General features: G+C 40.5%; 1 protein-coding gene across 1 annotated transcript in view; it reads left to right on the plus strand.

The window, feature by feature from the left end:
* The window catches only part of kncn (kinocilin), a 60872-nt gene that overhangs the window by 13109 nt on the left and 32315 nt on the right, over positions 1–15448 (plus strand). The window contains exon 2 of the mRNA XM_028810588.2: positions 3927–3995. Coding sequence (XP_028666421.1) covers positions 3927–3995 — 69 coding nt within the window. The remainder of the gene's footprint in view (positions 1–3926; positions 3996–15448) is intronic.

The raw sequence follows: 15448 nt of genomic DNA on the forward strand, positions 1-15448 counted from the left end.
CACTGTTTGTCAGTGTAGCCCAGTTACGCATCAGTGATCTTTTTTTATACTGCATCATGGCCTTGATGGTTGACATATTTTAAATAGGGTAAGCAATTACATTCATGGCTTGTACCACAGTAAATAACGCTGAATTTAACACCAGTTCATTATGCAGACATCCAACAGATGGTCAGAGAGAAACAGAATGAGAGAGAAAGGGTAAATAAGCTACATTTGTACAAATGAACAATGAGAAATGGGACCTCACCTCATAGTGGTAATCGACACCGTCTTTGAACTGTTTTTCCTCTGCTGTTAACACCCAAGTCATCTTTTACATGACCTGCAAGGTTGTTGTTTAACTTTTCATTACTTTGTTTTCATGTCTGCATCAGTTCATTATTGTGGGCATAATACAGCAGCATTCAATTAAATTAAAAATTGACAAAATTAAATTGAGCCTCCAAATGAGGCTAAAGGTGAACACAGAAAGTTACAGTTTTCAGAAACAATTAGAGACCTAGAGAGGGGAGTGACAATAATAATACAGAAAGGTACTGTAACTTTCTCAAAGACCTTGTATTTAAAGTTAACATACAAGACAAAACTTAACATAGAGAGACAGAACTTTATTTGCCTACAGGGAAAATTTGTCTTTTTACAGAATTTCTAGATAGATAGATAGATAGATAGATAGATAGATAGATAAAAATAATATACACACCATCGTCTGAACAAACACCAGAATGACTAAAAAGGAAAAAAAATTGAAAGAAAGAAAACTTCTGACTTGACTGTCACAGTCACAGTGAGGCATTGACAGATGTATTTGTGTGCCCCAGTAGTGTTTCCTGACACACTTCTGCTGAATAATTTGTAGGCTGAAAGTCCTCAGCGTTAGTGTGTCAGAGAGAGGATGTGCAGCATTGTTCACAATGGCACTCAGTTTTGTTTCAAGTCTCTCCTTTGCTATTACCTCCAGGGGGTCCAGAGTGTGTCTCATAACTGACCTGCCCTTTTAATCAGCTTGTTAATGTGGTGGACCTCTCTTGAAGTGATGTTACTAACTCAGCACACCACAGTGTAGAAAATCGCACTGGCCACCACAGAGTTATGTGTGAAGATGTGAAGGAGATCACTTCCTGCACTAAATGAACACAGTCTTCTAAGGAAGAAGAGCCTGCTCTGTCCTTTCTTATATAGTTTCTCTTTTGTTCCAACACCAGTCCAACCTGTCATTTATATGGACCCCCAGGTACTTGCTGGAGTGCACCTCCTTCTCATCCACCTGAATAGTGACCAGACAAAGGGGCTCTTTGGTGCAGCAAAGGTTAATAACATCAGCAAAACCAAGGAACTAGTTTAGTTACAGACAATTCTTTCTCCACCAAGAAACAAATGTCTTCACCTGACTCCTATCCTCTGTCTCATCCTCCTTATAAATACACCCCGTAAGTACGGAATCATCTGACAGTTTCTGCAAGTGATATGACTTGTCAGAGCCAGTTGATTCATTAGGCAAAGCAGGCGGCTGCTAAGGGGGTCGTCATCTGAGGGGCGCCATTTATGAAAGTTAATGGACACTGAGAAGGAATTCTCTCCCCACCCAGTTATTAAACTATGATAACAATAAGTGGGTGTCATTAATGAAAGTAAACCTGAGGGGGACCCCCACCCCGGTCATCAAACTCTGATGATATTGAGTGTGTGCCATTTATGAAACTAAAGGTGCACACGCTCTGCATACCAAGTCTGCAGTATATGCATTAAGGGGTGCCGTTTGTGTTATTGGCAGGGTGTACGCTCTGAACACAGAGAAAGAATCCCCCCCCCACCCATACAGTGCATCAAAGTTTACTAGTACTGACCACCTGCTAAGAACAACAAGGAGCGACATCCATCAGCCCCACCTAGGGCTCCAAATGGGCTTCGTCTGGCACTGCCTGGTGTTATATTACGTAGAAATATAAAAGCATAATAGATGTTTATATTTTATATGTTACATATAGTTTTTATATTATATTATATTATATTATATTATATTATATTATATTATATTATATTATATTATATTATATTATATTATATTATAGATTTTACATATATGTGAATTTCCCATTGGGATTAATAAAGTATCTATCTATCTATCTATCTATCTATCTATCTATCTATCTATCTATCTATCTATCTATCTATCTATCTATCTATCTATCTATCTATAAGCACAAAAGATGTTCAGAGCTGGAAAAACACGTTTTCAGAAAACATGGATTTTCTTGTCGGCTCACTCCTGTCAACATCCAGACAGCATTCAAGGACAGTTGAAAAGGCTAATAGGATTCTGGGTCACAGAAAGTGCAGTATGGAGATCAGGTCAGGAGAGGGTATGCTTCAGCTTGTACTTGTATGTATTTGTATGGGCACATCTGGAAAATAGATTGCAATTTCAGATTTTCTTTTTTAAGGCAAACACCACAGCTGTAGACAAAACCTAGAGAACAGCTACAAGACGTATGACAGGATATGACTGAATTGAGTATTTTCAATTTAATCAACATCAGCTACAAGTGGACATTATAAAAATATTTTAAATTATGAAAGCAATATTGTAATTAAGGTTAATATTGAAGCAAATTGTTTAAGAAGGTCAAAAAGCCACAGATGCAGGTTTATTATAAATTAACATTGAAATGTTTGAAAATATCACTGTGTACAGATAACAAATTAACTAGCAGTGCACTTAAAAGAAGCAGCATGGAGACTTCTATATCCTGACTTCATATTATTTGTCAACATAACATTGTTATGTTCGTAATTGAGTTAATTGTCCGTCCATTTTCCAACCCGCTGAATCTGAACACAGGGTCACGGGGGGTCTGCTGGAGCCAATCCCATCCAACACAGGGTGCAAGGCAGGGAACCAATCTCGGGCACTGCAGGGCACACACACACCAAGCACACACTAGGGACAATTTAGAATTGCCAATCCACCTAACCTGCATGTCTTTAGACTGTGGGAGGAAGCCGGAGCACCCGGAGGAAACCCAAGCAGACACGGGGAGAACATGCAAATTCCACGCAGGGAGGACCCGGGAAGCAAACCCATGTCTCCTTACTGCGAGGCAGCAGCGCTACCACTGCACCACCATGCCGCCCATTTGTAATTGTAATTCTTAAAACAGACACAAAACATCCATCAAAGCAGGAAAAATCTAAAGGAAAATCAATACTCATGGGACTCCAACTAACACGATGATTTCCTGACCTAAGCTTACTTTACTTTGGCCTTAAATAGGCAGAGAGGGGGCTCCGAAGTGGTGATATCTGGGTGGCCCCGCCTCCTGGAGCTCCGCCCACAAAACACAAGGAATGGAGGCACATTTAAGAGGATAGTACATAATAACTGACATAATAGAAAATCCATAAAATGTGACACAAAATAACTTAAAAATAGCTAAAATAAAAATAAAATACATACATGTAGACTGATACAGGACACTGATGAGTTGGACTGAATGCCCTTTACTTGTCAGACTTGTTCCTACAGTATTATGATGATGAACACTGGCATTAATGACCAATAGAAATTAAAAAATGATGTGGCCATTAAGCAGGATGAGCAAGTGAAGCAATGGAGCTTCACTTCCAAATCAATCAAGTATCAGAAGGAAGTGAATATGCGGCAACTTAGAACGCCATTATTTTACGCAGAGGAGGATTGTTACACTAATGAAGGACTGACCTGGAGCAGAGCATCTGAGAGGCCCATGGCTACCTCTTGAATATCACACTCATATGTCTTAGGGTTAATTCATGACAGGAAGTCTAGAAAAGCTGAATATGCATGTTTACATTATACCATACAAATAACGATGCTAAAATGTTTTTTATTAATATACTATTCAAATCACTTTTAACGTGAGCCTTTTAACTTTACATTTCAGGTCTTATCATTTCTATCTATCCCTTTGTGAGGGCCTGGCTGAACTTCAATCAAGTATTACCGTTTTTAGGTACGTCTGACTGTTTTTTACTAATCGAAGTAATCTTTTCATCATATATGGCACAGTATGAATATGTTTTATTGATTTATAGAAAACCAAGGAAGGAGGTTAAGGGATTAAACTTAATAAGCAAATGAGGCAAATTCTAGGATTCCTGCAAACATCTGGTTTTGGTGCCTGTTTAACTGCTTGACAATGGCCGCACGCCATAGATCATCTGACTCTTATTGATCAACTAACTCAGAGAATATTGACAAAAAATGTTCTTTAAATTATTTTTTCATGGCACTCCTAATCAGTTAAGAGCACCAGGTTCCTACATGAGGAAACATCCTGAGATAACAGGTGGCTTTGCTTCTCCACAAACAAAATAAGAAAGTCTTCTTTCTATTTGCTTCAAACAATCTATTTTTGTCCCTTGCAAAACTATACATGTGTATCTTTGTCTTTTGATATTTTTTTAGAACAATTATCTTCACCTGTATTTCTGCTACATACAGTAGCAGCAGCAAAAATGCTGTGTTTGCCACTCCGACACAACAACAAAGTCTACATAGTATGATAGGAACCAGAAAACGAAGTGGGAAATAGACAGGAACCAAAACACAAGCCAGATGACAAAGGAAGATGACAAAAATCATAGGATTTGCACAGCAATACATGTAGAATATCATTGGCAGCATTAGATTAGATTTGTGCTATGTTCATTTTGTAGAGTTTGTATAAATTGGACAGGAAAAATTAACCTGGGATTGTCTTGAACTTGAGTTTGACAGGCACAAGCTTCTGATAGACAGAAAATGTACAGTATGTTTAATGGGTGTTGTATGTTGGGTGATGCCTCTCTGTAAAGTTTGACTTATAATGGCATATAAAGAGAAATCCCCTAAAATAAAGTGGGAAATTAGGGACAAATGGTACACCATATATCACGGTGAATTACAGTGCATCCGAAAAGTATTCACAGCGCATCACTTTTTCCACATTTTGTTATGTTACAGCCTTATTCCAAAATGGATTAAATTCATTTTTTTCCTCAGAATTCTACACACAACACCCCATAATGACAACGTGAAAAAAGTTTACTTGAGATTTTTGCAAATTTATTAAAAATAAAAAAATTGAGAAAGCACATGTACATAAGTATTCACAGCCTTTGCCATGAAGCTCAAAATTGAGCTCAGGTGCATCCTGATTCCCCTGATCATCCTTGAGATGTTTCTGCAGCTTAATTGGAGTCCACCTGTGGTAAATTCCTGTCTATATAAGGTCCCACAGTTGACAGTTCATGTCAGAGCACAAACCAAGCATGAAGTCAAAGGAATTGTCTGTAGACCTCCGAGACAGGATTGTCTCGGGGAACAAATCTGGGGAAGGTTACAGAAAAATTTCTGCTGCTTTGAAGGTCTCAATGAGCACAGTGACCTCCATCATCCATAAGTGGAAGAAGTTCGAAACCACCAGGACTCTTCCTAGAGCTGGCCGGCCATCTAAACTGAGCGATCGGGGGAGAAGGGCCTTAGTCAGGGAGGTGACCAAGAACCCGATGGTCACTCTGTCAGAGCTTCCAGAAGGACAACCATCTCTGCAGCAATCCACCAATCAGGCCTGTATGGTAGAGTGGCCAGACGGAAGCCACTCCTTAGTAAAAGGCACATGGCAGCCTGCCTGGAGTTTGCCAAAAGGCACCTGAAGGACTCTCGGACCATGAGAAAGGAAATTCTCTGGTCTGATGAGACAAAGATTAAACTCTTTGGTGTGAATGCCAGGCGTCACGTTTGGAGGAAACCAGGCACCGCTCATCACCAGGCCAATACCATCCCTATAGTGAAGCATGGTGGTGGCAGCATCATGCTGTGGAGATGTTTTTCAGCGGCAGGGACTGGGAGACTAGTCAGGATAAAGGGAAAGATGACTGCAGCAATGTACAGAGACATCCTGGATGAAAACCTGCTCCAGAGCGCTCTTGACCTCAGACTGGGGTGACGGTTCATCTTTCAGCAGGACAACGACCCTAAGCACACAGCCAAGATATCAAAGGAGTGGCTTCAGGACAACTCTGTGAATGTCCTTGAGTGGCCCAGCCAGAGCCCAGACTTGAATCCGATTGAACATCTCTGGAGAGATCTTAAAATGGCTGTGCACTGACGCTTACCATCCAACCTGATGGAGATTGAGAGGTGCTGCAAAGAGGAATGGGCGAAACTGGCCAAGGATAGGTGTGCCAAGCTTGTGGCATCATATTCAACAAGACTTGAGGCTGTAATTGCTGCCAAAGGTGCATCGACAAAGTATTGAGCAAAGGCTGTGAATACTTATGTACATGTGATTTTTCAGTTTTTTCATTTTTAATAAATTTGCAAAAACCTCAAGTAAACTTTTTTCACATTGCCATTATGGGGTGTTGTGTGTAGAATTCTGAGGAAAAAAATGAATTTAATCCATTTTGGAATAAGGCTGTAACATAATAAAATGTGGAAAAAGTGATGCGCTATGAATACTTTCCGGATGCACTGTAACTGAATAAATGTGTGAGGGCCTTTGATAAAACCGGATCATAGCTGCTATCAGCACGCATACAGTATGCATTATACTCTTAGAGGACTCAAGATCAGAATTTAATTACAAATGATAGTACTAGGGTGTTGTACCATGTTAGCCATTAGGATGCAATGAGAAGTCAAGCAAGATGACACCTTTTATCGGCTAACTGAACCGATTACAATATGCAAGCTTTTGAGGCAAATGAGGCCCCTTCTTCAGGCTGGGTGAACGCTTGCATATTGTAATCAGTTCAGTTAGCCAGTAAAAGGTGTCATCTTGCTTGACTTCTCATTACAAATGATAAAGAGTTAACCTTTTCAAACACTTTACTTTTTTCTCAAGATATCTTCTGTAATAAAACAGTGATGTTAGATGTCTTGCGATTTTCCTGCACTAGAAGTGGTATATGTCAGAGTGCCCTGCCTCAATCATTTTTCAGTGACATTAAAAATATAAATTAACTGCCACTATGGTGTCACCATTTGTTCATCTCCAGCACATTAATCATCTCACAGCTCTCTCAACAACCTAAAAAGCCTTGGATGATTGTGTGATACCAACAGGAGACACTCTGTAGGTAAGAGAAAAGTGACTTACACACTGACCTCTCTGGGGCAGAGTGCCCTCTGTCCATCACTTTTATTATACAATAAATGTAATCTTTATTTAAAAAGATGAGGTGGCTTCATGGAGAGACTTGTGTATTACAGAATATTCAGACAACTCTTACTTTTTTAAGGTTCTGAGAGAATGAATAAAGAAATTGTGCAATAATTAATGCACATTTTCAATTTTATGGGGCAGAGGCTAGGGATCTGCACAGGCAATCGGAAGGTTGCCAGTTTGAATCCCATAAACGTCACAAGTGACTCTACTCCGTTGGGCCCTTAACCTGCAATTGCTTCATCCTGAGTATGACGTTAATCTGCATCCAAGCAGGTCCTCCAACGTACAGGGAAAACCTGGGGGGTTGGTGGCAGGATTGGCACTCCAGCCACCATCAAAAACCTCCCAGTGTGCCAGTGTGGTGCTAAGGTGTCACCCGCTGCACTCGGGTCCCAATCCAGGTGGTTTGTTCTGTGGTGGGTGCAGCAACGCACAATCAGCAGATGCTCCCAGTCTTTGATTTCATATTACACATTTCATTGTGACTACAATTTAAAGCATTTTGCACATGTAAATAACAGGATACTGCATTAAATGTTTGATAAAGTTGAAGCACTAGCACACGGGTGTCAGACTCTGGTCCTGGTGGGCAGCAGTGGCTGCAGGTTTTCATTCTAACCACCTTCTTAATTAGTGACCATTTTTGGCTGCTAATTAACTTCTTAATTTTAATTAACTCGACTCAGACCCCTTAGTTCTTTCATTTTCCTTAATTAGCAGCCAAACAATAATGAGACACAAAACAAGCCGCCATGTGACCAGCTAACCACAGCATCTGAACGTAAAGAAAGGTGAGGGTCTCAGTAAGGTTGTTCTCTCAGGTCAACAAAACCTTTTTGACGATGTTCTTAGAAAAAACAGAAAGTCAACAGTTCTGGAAATGTGTGCTATGGCAGAATGAGAGCTGCAACAAACCATGGACTTAAATAACAGGTTTAATTAACAGCAAGAATTGGCTTCTCATTAAGAGATTGGTTGGAGTGAAATTGGTTGGAGTTTGAAATCCCAGTTTAGCTGGTCATCTGTTGGCTCGTTTCATGTCTCATTTCCGCTTGGCTGCCATTTAATGAGGAACAGAATAAATTCACAGGACTGAATCCTTAAACAGGGCTATTAAAATGAAGGGAACAGTAAGTTAATTAGCAGTGAAAACTGGTCACTTATTAGAATGAAGACCTGCAGCTGCTGCGGCCCTCCAGGCCTGGAGTTCGACACCCCTGCACTAGCAGGTAGCCCAGGGCTGTACAGTCAGTCAAGGGGAGGATATGAACTCTACTCCTGTGTCGACCTGTCCAGTATCTTAACCACTAAGCTTCACTGCACACACACAGGAATACAGACTCTAATAACTGAACATTTTTATGCAGGTTTTGAATGCTAACCTACTCTGAACGTCACCTTCCTGATCATTTGAATATCTGCCTGTGGGCAGTGGTGCTGTTGGTTCATCAAGCCGGATGTAAAAATGAATGGAGGTTTAATAATATTCTGTAAGATTCTAAAAATGTGATTTTTACATTACCTTACATATGCAGAACACAGTCTTCAGGTTAGGACATTGTGATGACTATAATTTGTGATTTATTCTAAGCAGCTTTTATGCTCAGTGAGGCATGAATTCATATCTATTTTAATGGCAAACTGTAAAAAAGTTGTGATAACAGTTGTTATTCTCTGAGTTTATTATACAAATATTGATTCGTTAGTACAGAGAACTGTTAACCTACTTGCAGTTTTGAAGCAGAATGGACTCCACAAAGACAGCCTTGAGTTTTGCCTATGAATGAGCTCTCATTAACCTCCCCAATTTTCTCTCTCACAATATTCTATTTGTCTGCCCAAGATAAAAGAAAATTGACACTGTACCGAAGATAAATGGTTCATATTCTTAGATATTGTTTTCAATGTCTGAACCAGAGCTATCCAGACGAGCCATAATTTAAAAAAGTGAAAGACCTTAGGTTGAACAATTTTTTTTTTCTTTTCTTCTCTTTATTTCTGGAAAATGAGATTACACACAAAAGAGTGTTGCTGTTCTAAGGCTTTGCATTTAATTGTGTGTGATGACTTGAGAACCAAGCATTTATCCAAATGTACCCTCCGTCGTGTGTTCCTCCTGCTCCCTCCCGACCGACCCCCCCAACCCCTGGAATTAATCTGCTCAGAAATTGCTGACAAACATTCATCCTAGGAGGCCTTTATTCTGACTTTCATCTGCAGGCTAAGAAGGTTGCCATGGCAACTATAGTATCTTTGCTTGAAAGTTTAATCCTATGCATTTCTATAGGGAGTTATTACAATTTCAACTGGGTCATTCTGCAAATGAAACTTGACATTAACTTCATACGATATGCTGCTACGATTACTCTACTGCCCAAAATAAAGTAAATTCGGGTTTTTTTTTTTTGCATTGCAAAGTATACAGTATGTGTGAAACAGAGTCCATGTGCTGCGTTTAGGGAAAAAAATTAGCAAGAATATCTCTCAAGTCTTGTTTGGGTATGTGGAAGGCACTACAAATGAACAAATCAGTCAATAATAGTGCTGGCAACCTGTCATTGGAAGAAGATGAATCTTATAAGAATGGATATGGTGGGCTGAGCCTTCAATAAAGGGGATTTGACACCTAATATGGTGAGCCGAAGCATTCATTCCCAGTGCTCCCTGCGTGCTCTATTGGCATTAACAACTCATAGTTCAGCTGAGATACAGCACAAAGACGGGCTTTGAAAGCTGACCGCACTGGTGGTCAACATAAAGGAAACTGCTGACCTGGAAATAAACTCGACACAAATGACTTCATCGGCAATTGCAGCCAAACACTAGAATACAGTGACCAGGTCCTTGCCCAGCATGTCGAAATTGAGGAGGTGGCAAAAGCAAGAATTGTGAAACAGAAAAACATGATTTTTGAAACAATCTGAGATGAGATAGTTACATCTACTGTTATGTGAATCATACATTTATGCTACATGCAAGTCTTAGGCCACCCAAAAAAATTGTAAAGCTGGTTATCTGACCACTGTATAACATTAAAATGTACAAGAAAAAAATAAAATGAATGTTTGTGAATATTTCCTTTAAAATGCAAGCCTAAAGGAATTCACGTTGGATTTTCAAGTAGTCCAGCAGTCAGTGCCAGGTTCAATGTTATTTTGTGTCCTAGGCCAAACTTATTAGTGTGCCAACTGACTCTTCGGTAGCTAACCCATACAGCTGGGTTCCCCCCCGCCACCCTTATGATCCATGCCCTGGGTGAATGCCTAATTCATTCATTCAATTAATGGTGGCGCCGGCCCTGCCTGTGGTATATTTTCCCAATCTGCCATAACTCTTCTGTTTGGCTTTGGCCGCTTTTTGTGCCTTTTCCTGTCCAAGTGTCCATCATTTATGTTTAGGCCCGGGCCAATCTGATCCTGTAAGTGTCCAATCAATCTGCCCACTTGCACTCCAAGTACTGTACGTCTTTGTTGTGTTTGTGGTATGCTGGCCGTTGTTATCATTGTGAAACAGAACTTTTTGCCAATGAGTGTTTTTCATGAAGGTGCAGCAGGATGAATCAGATTTTGTTTAGATTTCTCAGCTGTCGTCAGTCCATCATCTTTGATCAGGCCCCCCCTCCAACTACTGGTTAAAATTCAACTCCACACCAGGGCAAATCCACCAATGTGCTTCACAGAAGGCCTCAAATAAGCATCAGTACCCTTCTCACACATAATACTGATATTTTTGTGAACCACAAACTTGGGCTCATTGCTTCCTAAGCCTTTCTGCCACTTGTTGCTTTGTGGTTTTTGTGTACCACAATGACTTCTGCTTATGGCTTTTCATCAGATGAAATCAAACCTGTGTGATGTTCATCCAACCTTTGTTGTCCTATCTAGCTCATAAGGTACCAATAGATTTATGGAAAAGAGCTTACTGTTTTACTGTTACTTTTAATTTTATCAGTGTCTATTTGTTTGTATTCATAGGATGTTAGGGTTAATATTGTCGCATGTACAGACCCAAAATCTCACATGAACTGTTCACACTGGAACGTGATTTTTTTTTTTTTTTAACCTCAGGCTGCTGAAGGTTTGGGTTGAGCCTGTGCACCTTTGCATCATTTTACACCCATACTATTTAAACCATCCTGATTGGTTGCAGCACTGCCTGGTATGGGAACTGCACTACCCTCAATTGTAAAGCCTTGTAGTGAGTAGTTCATTCTGCCCAACAAATCATTGAAGATGATATTCTAAAACCTCCAAGACATATATGTTAGGCAGAGTCTAAGGAAAGCCAAGAAAATCCTGAATGGCTCCCTTCATCCGAGTCATGAACTGTTCACATTATTACCTTCAGGCAGATGATACCACAGCATCAGGTCCAGGACCAGCGGACCTTGAAAGAGTTTCTTCCATCAAGCTGTTAGGATGCCGAATTCTGTATAGTGACTGCTACCATCCCTCATCAACACCCCAACTCTCCCCCACATTCCTTCATTCCTACATTCCATTGCACCACAACTGTTTTGTGTTATTAGTGAAAATTGTAAAGTGTACAAATTGCCAGCATTTCAATTTGTCCATCCATCCATCCATTTTCCAACCCGCTGAATCCAAACACAGGGTCACGGGGGCCTGCTGGAGCCAATCCCAGCCAACACAGGGCACAAGGCAGGAACCAATCCCGGGCAGGGTGCCAACCCACCGTAGGACACACACAAACACACCCACACACCAAGGCCAATTTAGAATCGCCAATCCACCTAACCTGCATGTCTTTGGACTGTGGGAGGAAACCTGAGCGCCCAGAGGAAACCCACGCAGACATGGGGAGAACATGCAAACTCCACGCAGGCAGGACCCGGGAAGCGAACCCAGGTCCCCAGGTCTCCCAACTGCAAGGCAGCAGCGCTACCCACTGTGCCACTGTGCCGCCATTTCTAATTGTTTACTTATGAAATGAGTTTATTTTTGAACAGTGTGTGATTGGCATATTGATATTTAAATGTATTAATTATGTGAATGCTTAATTACTGCTGGGGTCCTTGCACACAAACATTTCACTCAATAAAATCAGTTGACTTGACTGGACTTGAGTTAAGTCAAGCAAATAAACTAATACTGCCCAGATAATTAGCTTTACAAATCATTTTCTTGGGTGGCCCAAGACCTTTGCACAGTAATGTATAATTGAGAAATTCTTTTTTTTTGTTGAAGTTTGTCCCAGTGGTAGTTACTATTGCAATAGGGGGATCAACGAAATGAAACAGCAAGTGGTGCTACTGTACTGGCCCTAATACTAACCTGGGATAAGAAAGCCACAGCGATATTCTCCTAGGTGACCCTACAAAGGCCTGTCTCATCTACCTGGCTGTAACAGGCCCTTGATGATGTAGCCTAAGCAACAGCACAACAGGTACTTGTAGAAACAAAGCAGAGGAGCACAAAAATAAACCAAAACAGTCTTTGGAGACCACACTATCACAAAGACAGCATGTAGCTCTCTAAAACTGAGTAAATTACCTGAACCCTCCTGTCTTGTTAATGTGAAAAAGCAGCCACAATAACACAATACACATCTCAGCCTGCGCATAATCATACTGACACTTGTGCAGAAGATGACAGGGTAATACCAGTCAAGTAAAACGTGGTACGTAATTTAAGCAAAAACAATGCAAAAACCTGTTGCCAAGTTTGGTCAAAGGTGGCACAGGAAATGGAAGCGTCTGCCAAGGAGAAAGGAATTGTTGTCAGAACACAACTGCATACACCAGTGTGTACAAACAACTGCAAGTGATGATACAAGCGATTAGTGTTGTCAGTGGAAACTAATTTTAATTAGTATTTTTTTCAGTAACATGTTCTATAAGCCAAAGTTCCACCACTTTCTAATAATAATTAAAAAAAGAAAACAGAAAAATAAGTCTGGGCCTCAGTCAATTTGTTGGCTCTAACACTTGGTATGATACTGGCACCAATCTGCAGCCAAATCTCTCTATATATAAAATCCAATGTCTGTCTGTCTGTATGTCTGTCCACTTTTCACAAGAGAAACGCTTAACGGATTTAGATCAGGTTTTTTTCTATAATTTGCTTGAACATTCCGGTTGATTTTGTGACTTCTCTCACTGTGTTAAGTATCATAGTTTGCTTGCAGGAGCGTTTTATTTGAGCTAATCCGAGACAGAGTCTGCAGGCCGAGAGGAGGGGGAAGCGTGATGTCAGGGGAGGGGGAGTCGGGCAGGGCCCTCCTCACTAACGCACCAGCCTCCGTTCGAGTCGGCAAACCTCTTGCCACGTTTTGGAGTGTACCTAGTGATACCTGTTTGTTTATTGATTTTTACAGTTTGTCCTGTTTCACTACTACAAAGGTGGACGGCTAGTACAGAATAAAAAACAGAAACGAATACCAAGAGGGGGAAGAGTGTTGATGAACCTTTCTTGTGGCTGGAGTTTCCTTTCTTGCCATCTTTGTTGGATGGCGGTACTGTGGTTCTGAGTTTTAATTCTCTTGTTTGTCTTTGTATTAACTCTGCAGTTTTCCTGTGTAACAAAAAAAATGCATTTGGTCACCAATAAGGTCGTATGTGGCTTTCTGTTTCTCTTAGCAAGTATTTTTCTGTATTTTTAATTGTGCAGTAGGAAAGCATCCATTTTTGTCTTTGAATGTTTATAGCTCCTGGGCATCTCAACTCTGGAGACTTGATATAAATTAAATAAAATTTTTCAAAATTGCAATCTACTGTAATAACAAGCTGTTGGCAAAGCACTGTCTGGAGGTTCCATCCATCTCTCAAATTAGCAGCTGAATTCAACTATCAGCTTTTCAGGGACTTAAACCTCTGGTTATTGCATATCAACCGACTCACACAGTTAACTTCTCTACGGCACCTTTAAATCCCGGGAAGCTGGAAACTTTCTTCCTTTTTTACAGATCATTTAACTTTGCTGCCTCTTAAGTTTCATAATGCAGCATAAAGAATGAGGACTTTCATACAAATCAGAAACTTCATTAAAAGTAACCTACCTAATTTTGCTCATCTTGCACTTATATTTATTTCTGAGATGATACTATCTACTGTAGTGTGGACAAAGAATTAGTCAGCTTCTCCAAAGTATATCAAAACATTTGAAGGAATTTTTTCCCTAATGACTTTAGGGAAAAATCAGAATGGGATCTCTCAATTAAAATTTCAGAAAAGGAAAGAAATAAAGCCATTTATAAAACACACTCTGGTTTAACTGTACAAATTTACATGTCATAATTTAAATAAAATTTGTTCATCTTTTACATGTAATACATCTAAAATTGTTTAAAATGTACCCAGACAAGCTTCAGCCTGTGAGTGATGTCATCGAGTGCAGGCTCTGATGTGACTACGTCATACAGGTATGTTATACACTCAGACCATTTTGAGCAAAACTCTTTGTAAATCTGTCAAAGAGCAATGGATTTAAAATTACTTCTAACTCTTCTTATATATAAATGTCTACGTGTGGAAATGTGTGTGTCTGTCTGGCCCGGAAGTGAGAGGCGGAGACAGCATGTCAGCAAAATGAAACCTCAGAATAAAGACAAAGTCACTTAGCCACTAACATCGGCAGAGCGGTACCCCTTTATTTTTCCTCCCACCGCTAATGCACAAGTGAGGCGAGCACATCGTCAAAACGAATCCTCCTAGGAGAGAGACGCCCAGAGTAGTTCCTTTCGATTACCTGACATCTCTACATTTTAATTTTTTTCTGATGATTTCAATAGTTCCAAGAACCCTGGGCTTTTCATATGCATTAAATAATATGAAAAATGGCAATAGGGATTGTGTGAGTCTGTCTTCTTCTGGCTACTGGGGACAGAGTTGTGTTTTCACAGTTAGGGTTCCTAACTGAATTCTGACCTCAGGGCGTTACAGACCAGGGTGGAAGACATGGAAGCTTTGTGACATCAGAGGGAGTGATACTATAATTTCTCTAGTTGTTACTCTGAAATTGCTCTGGCCTGGGTAGGACGTTAATCTGCATCCATCCCTGCATGTAGGCCCTCCAGCTCGCAGGGAAAAACTTGGGGGTTGGTGGCAGAATTGGCACTCCAGCCACCACAAAAAACCTCACACTGTTCCACTCCATCTGAACTAGTGAGGTGCTGAGGTGTCACCCATCACATGGCTGCACTCGGGTCCTTATCTGGGATCCTGAGTTGGTTTGTCGTGTGGTGGGTGCGGCAATGCGCTGTATCAGTGCGTGCTCCTAACCTCTCTCTTTCTC

This window comes from Erpetoichthys calabaricus, chromosome 10, assembly GCF_900747795.2.
Source record: "Erpetoichthys calabaricus chromosome 10, fErpCal1.3, whole genome shotgun sequence".
Taxonomy (NCBI): Eukaryota; Metazoa; Chordata; class Cladistia; order Polypteriformes; family Polypteridae; genus Erpetoichthys; species Erpetoichthys calabaricus.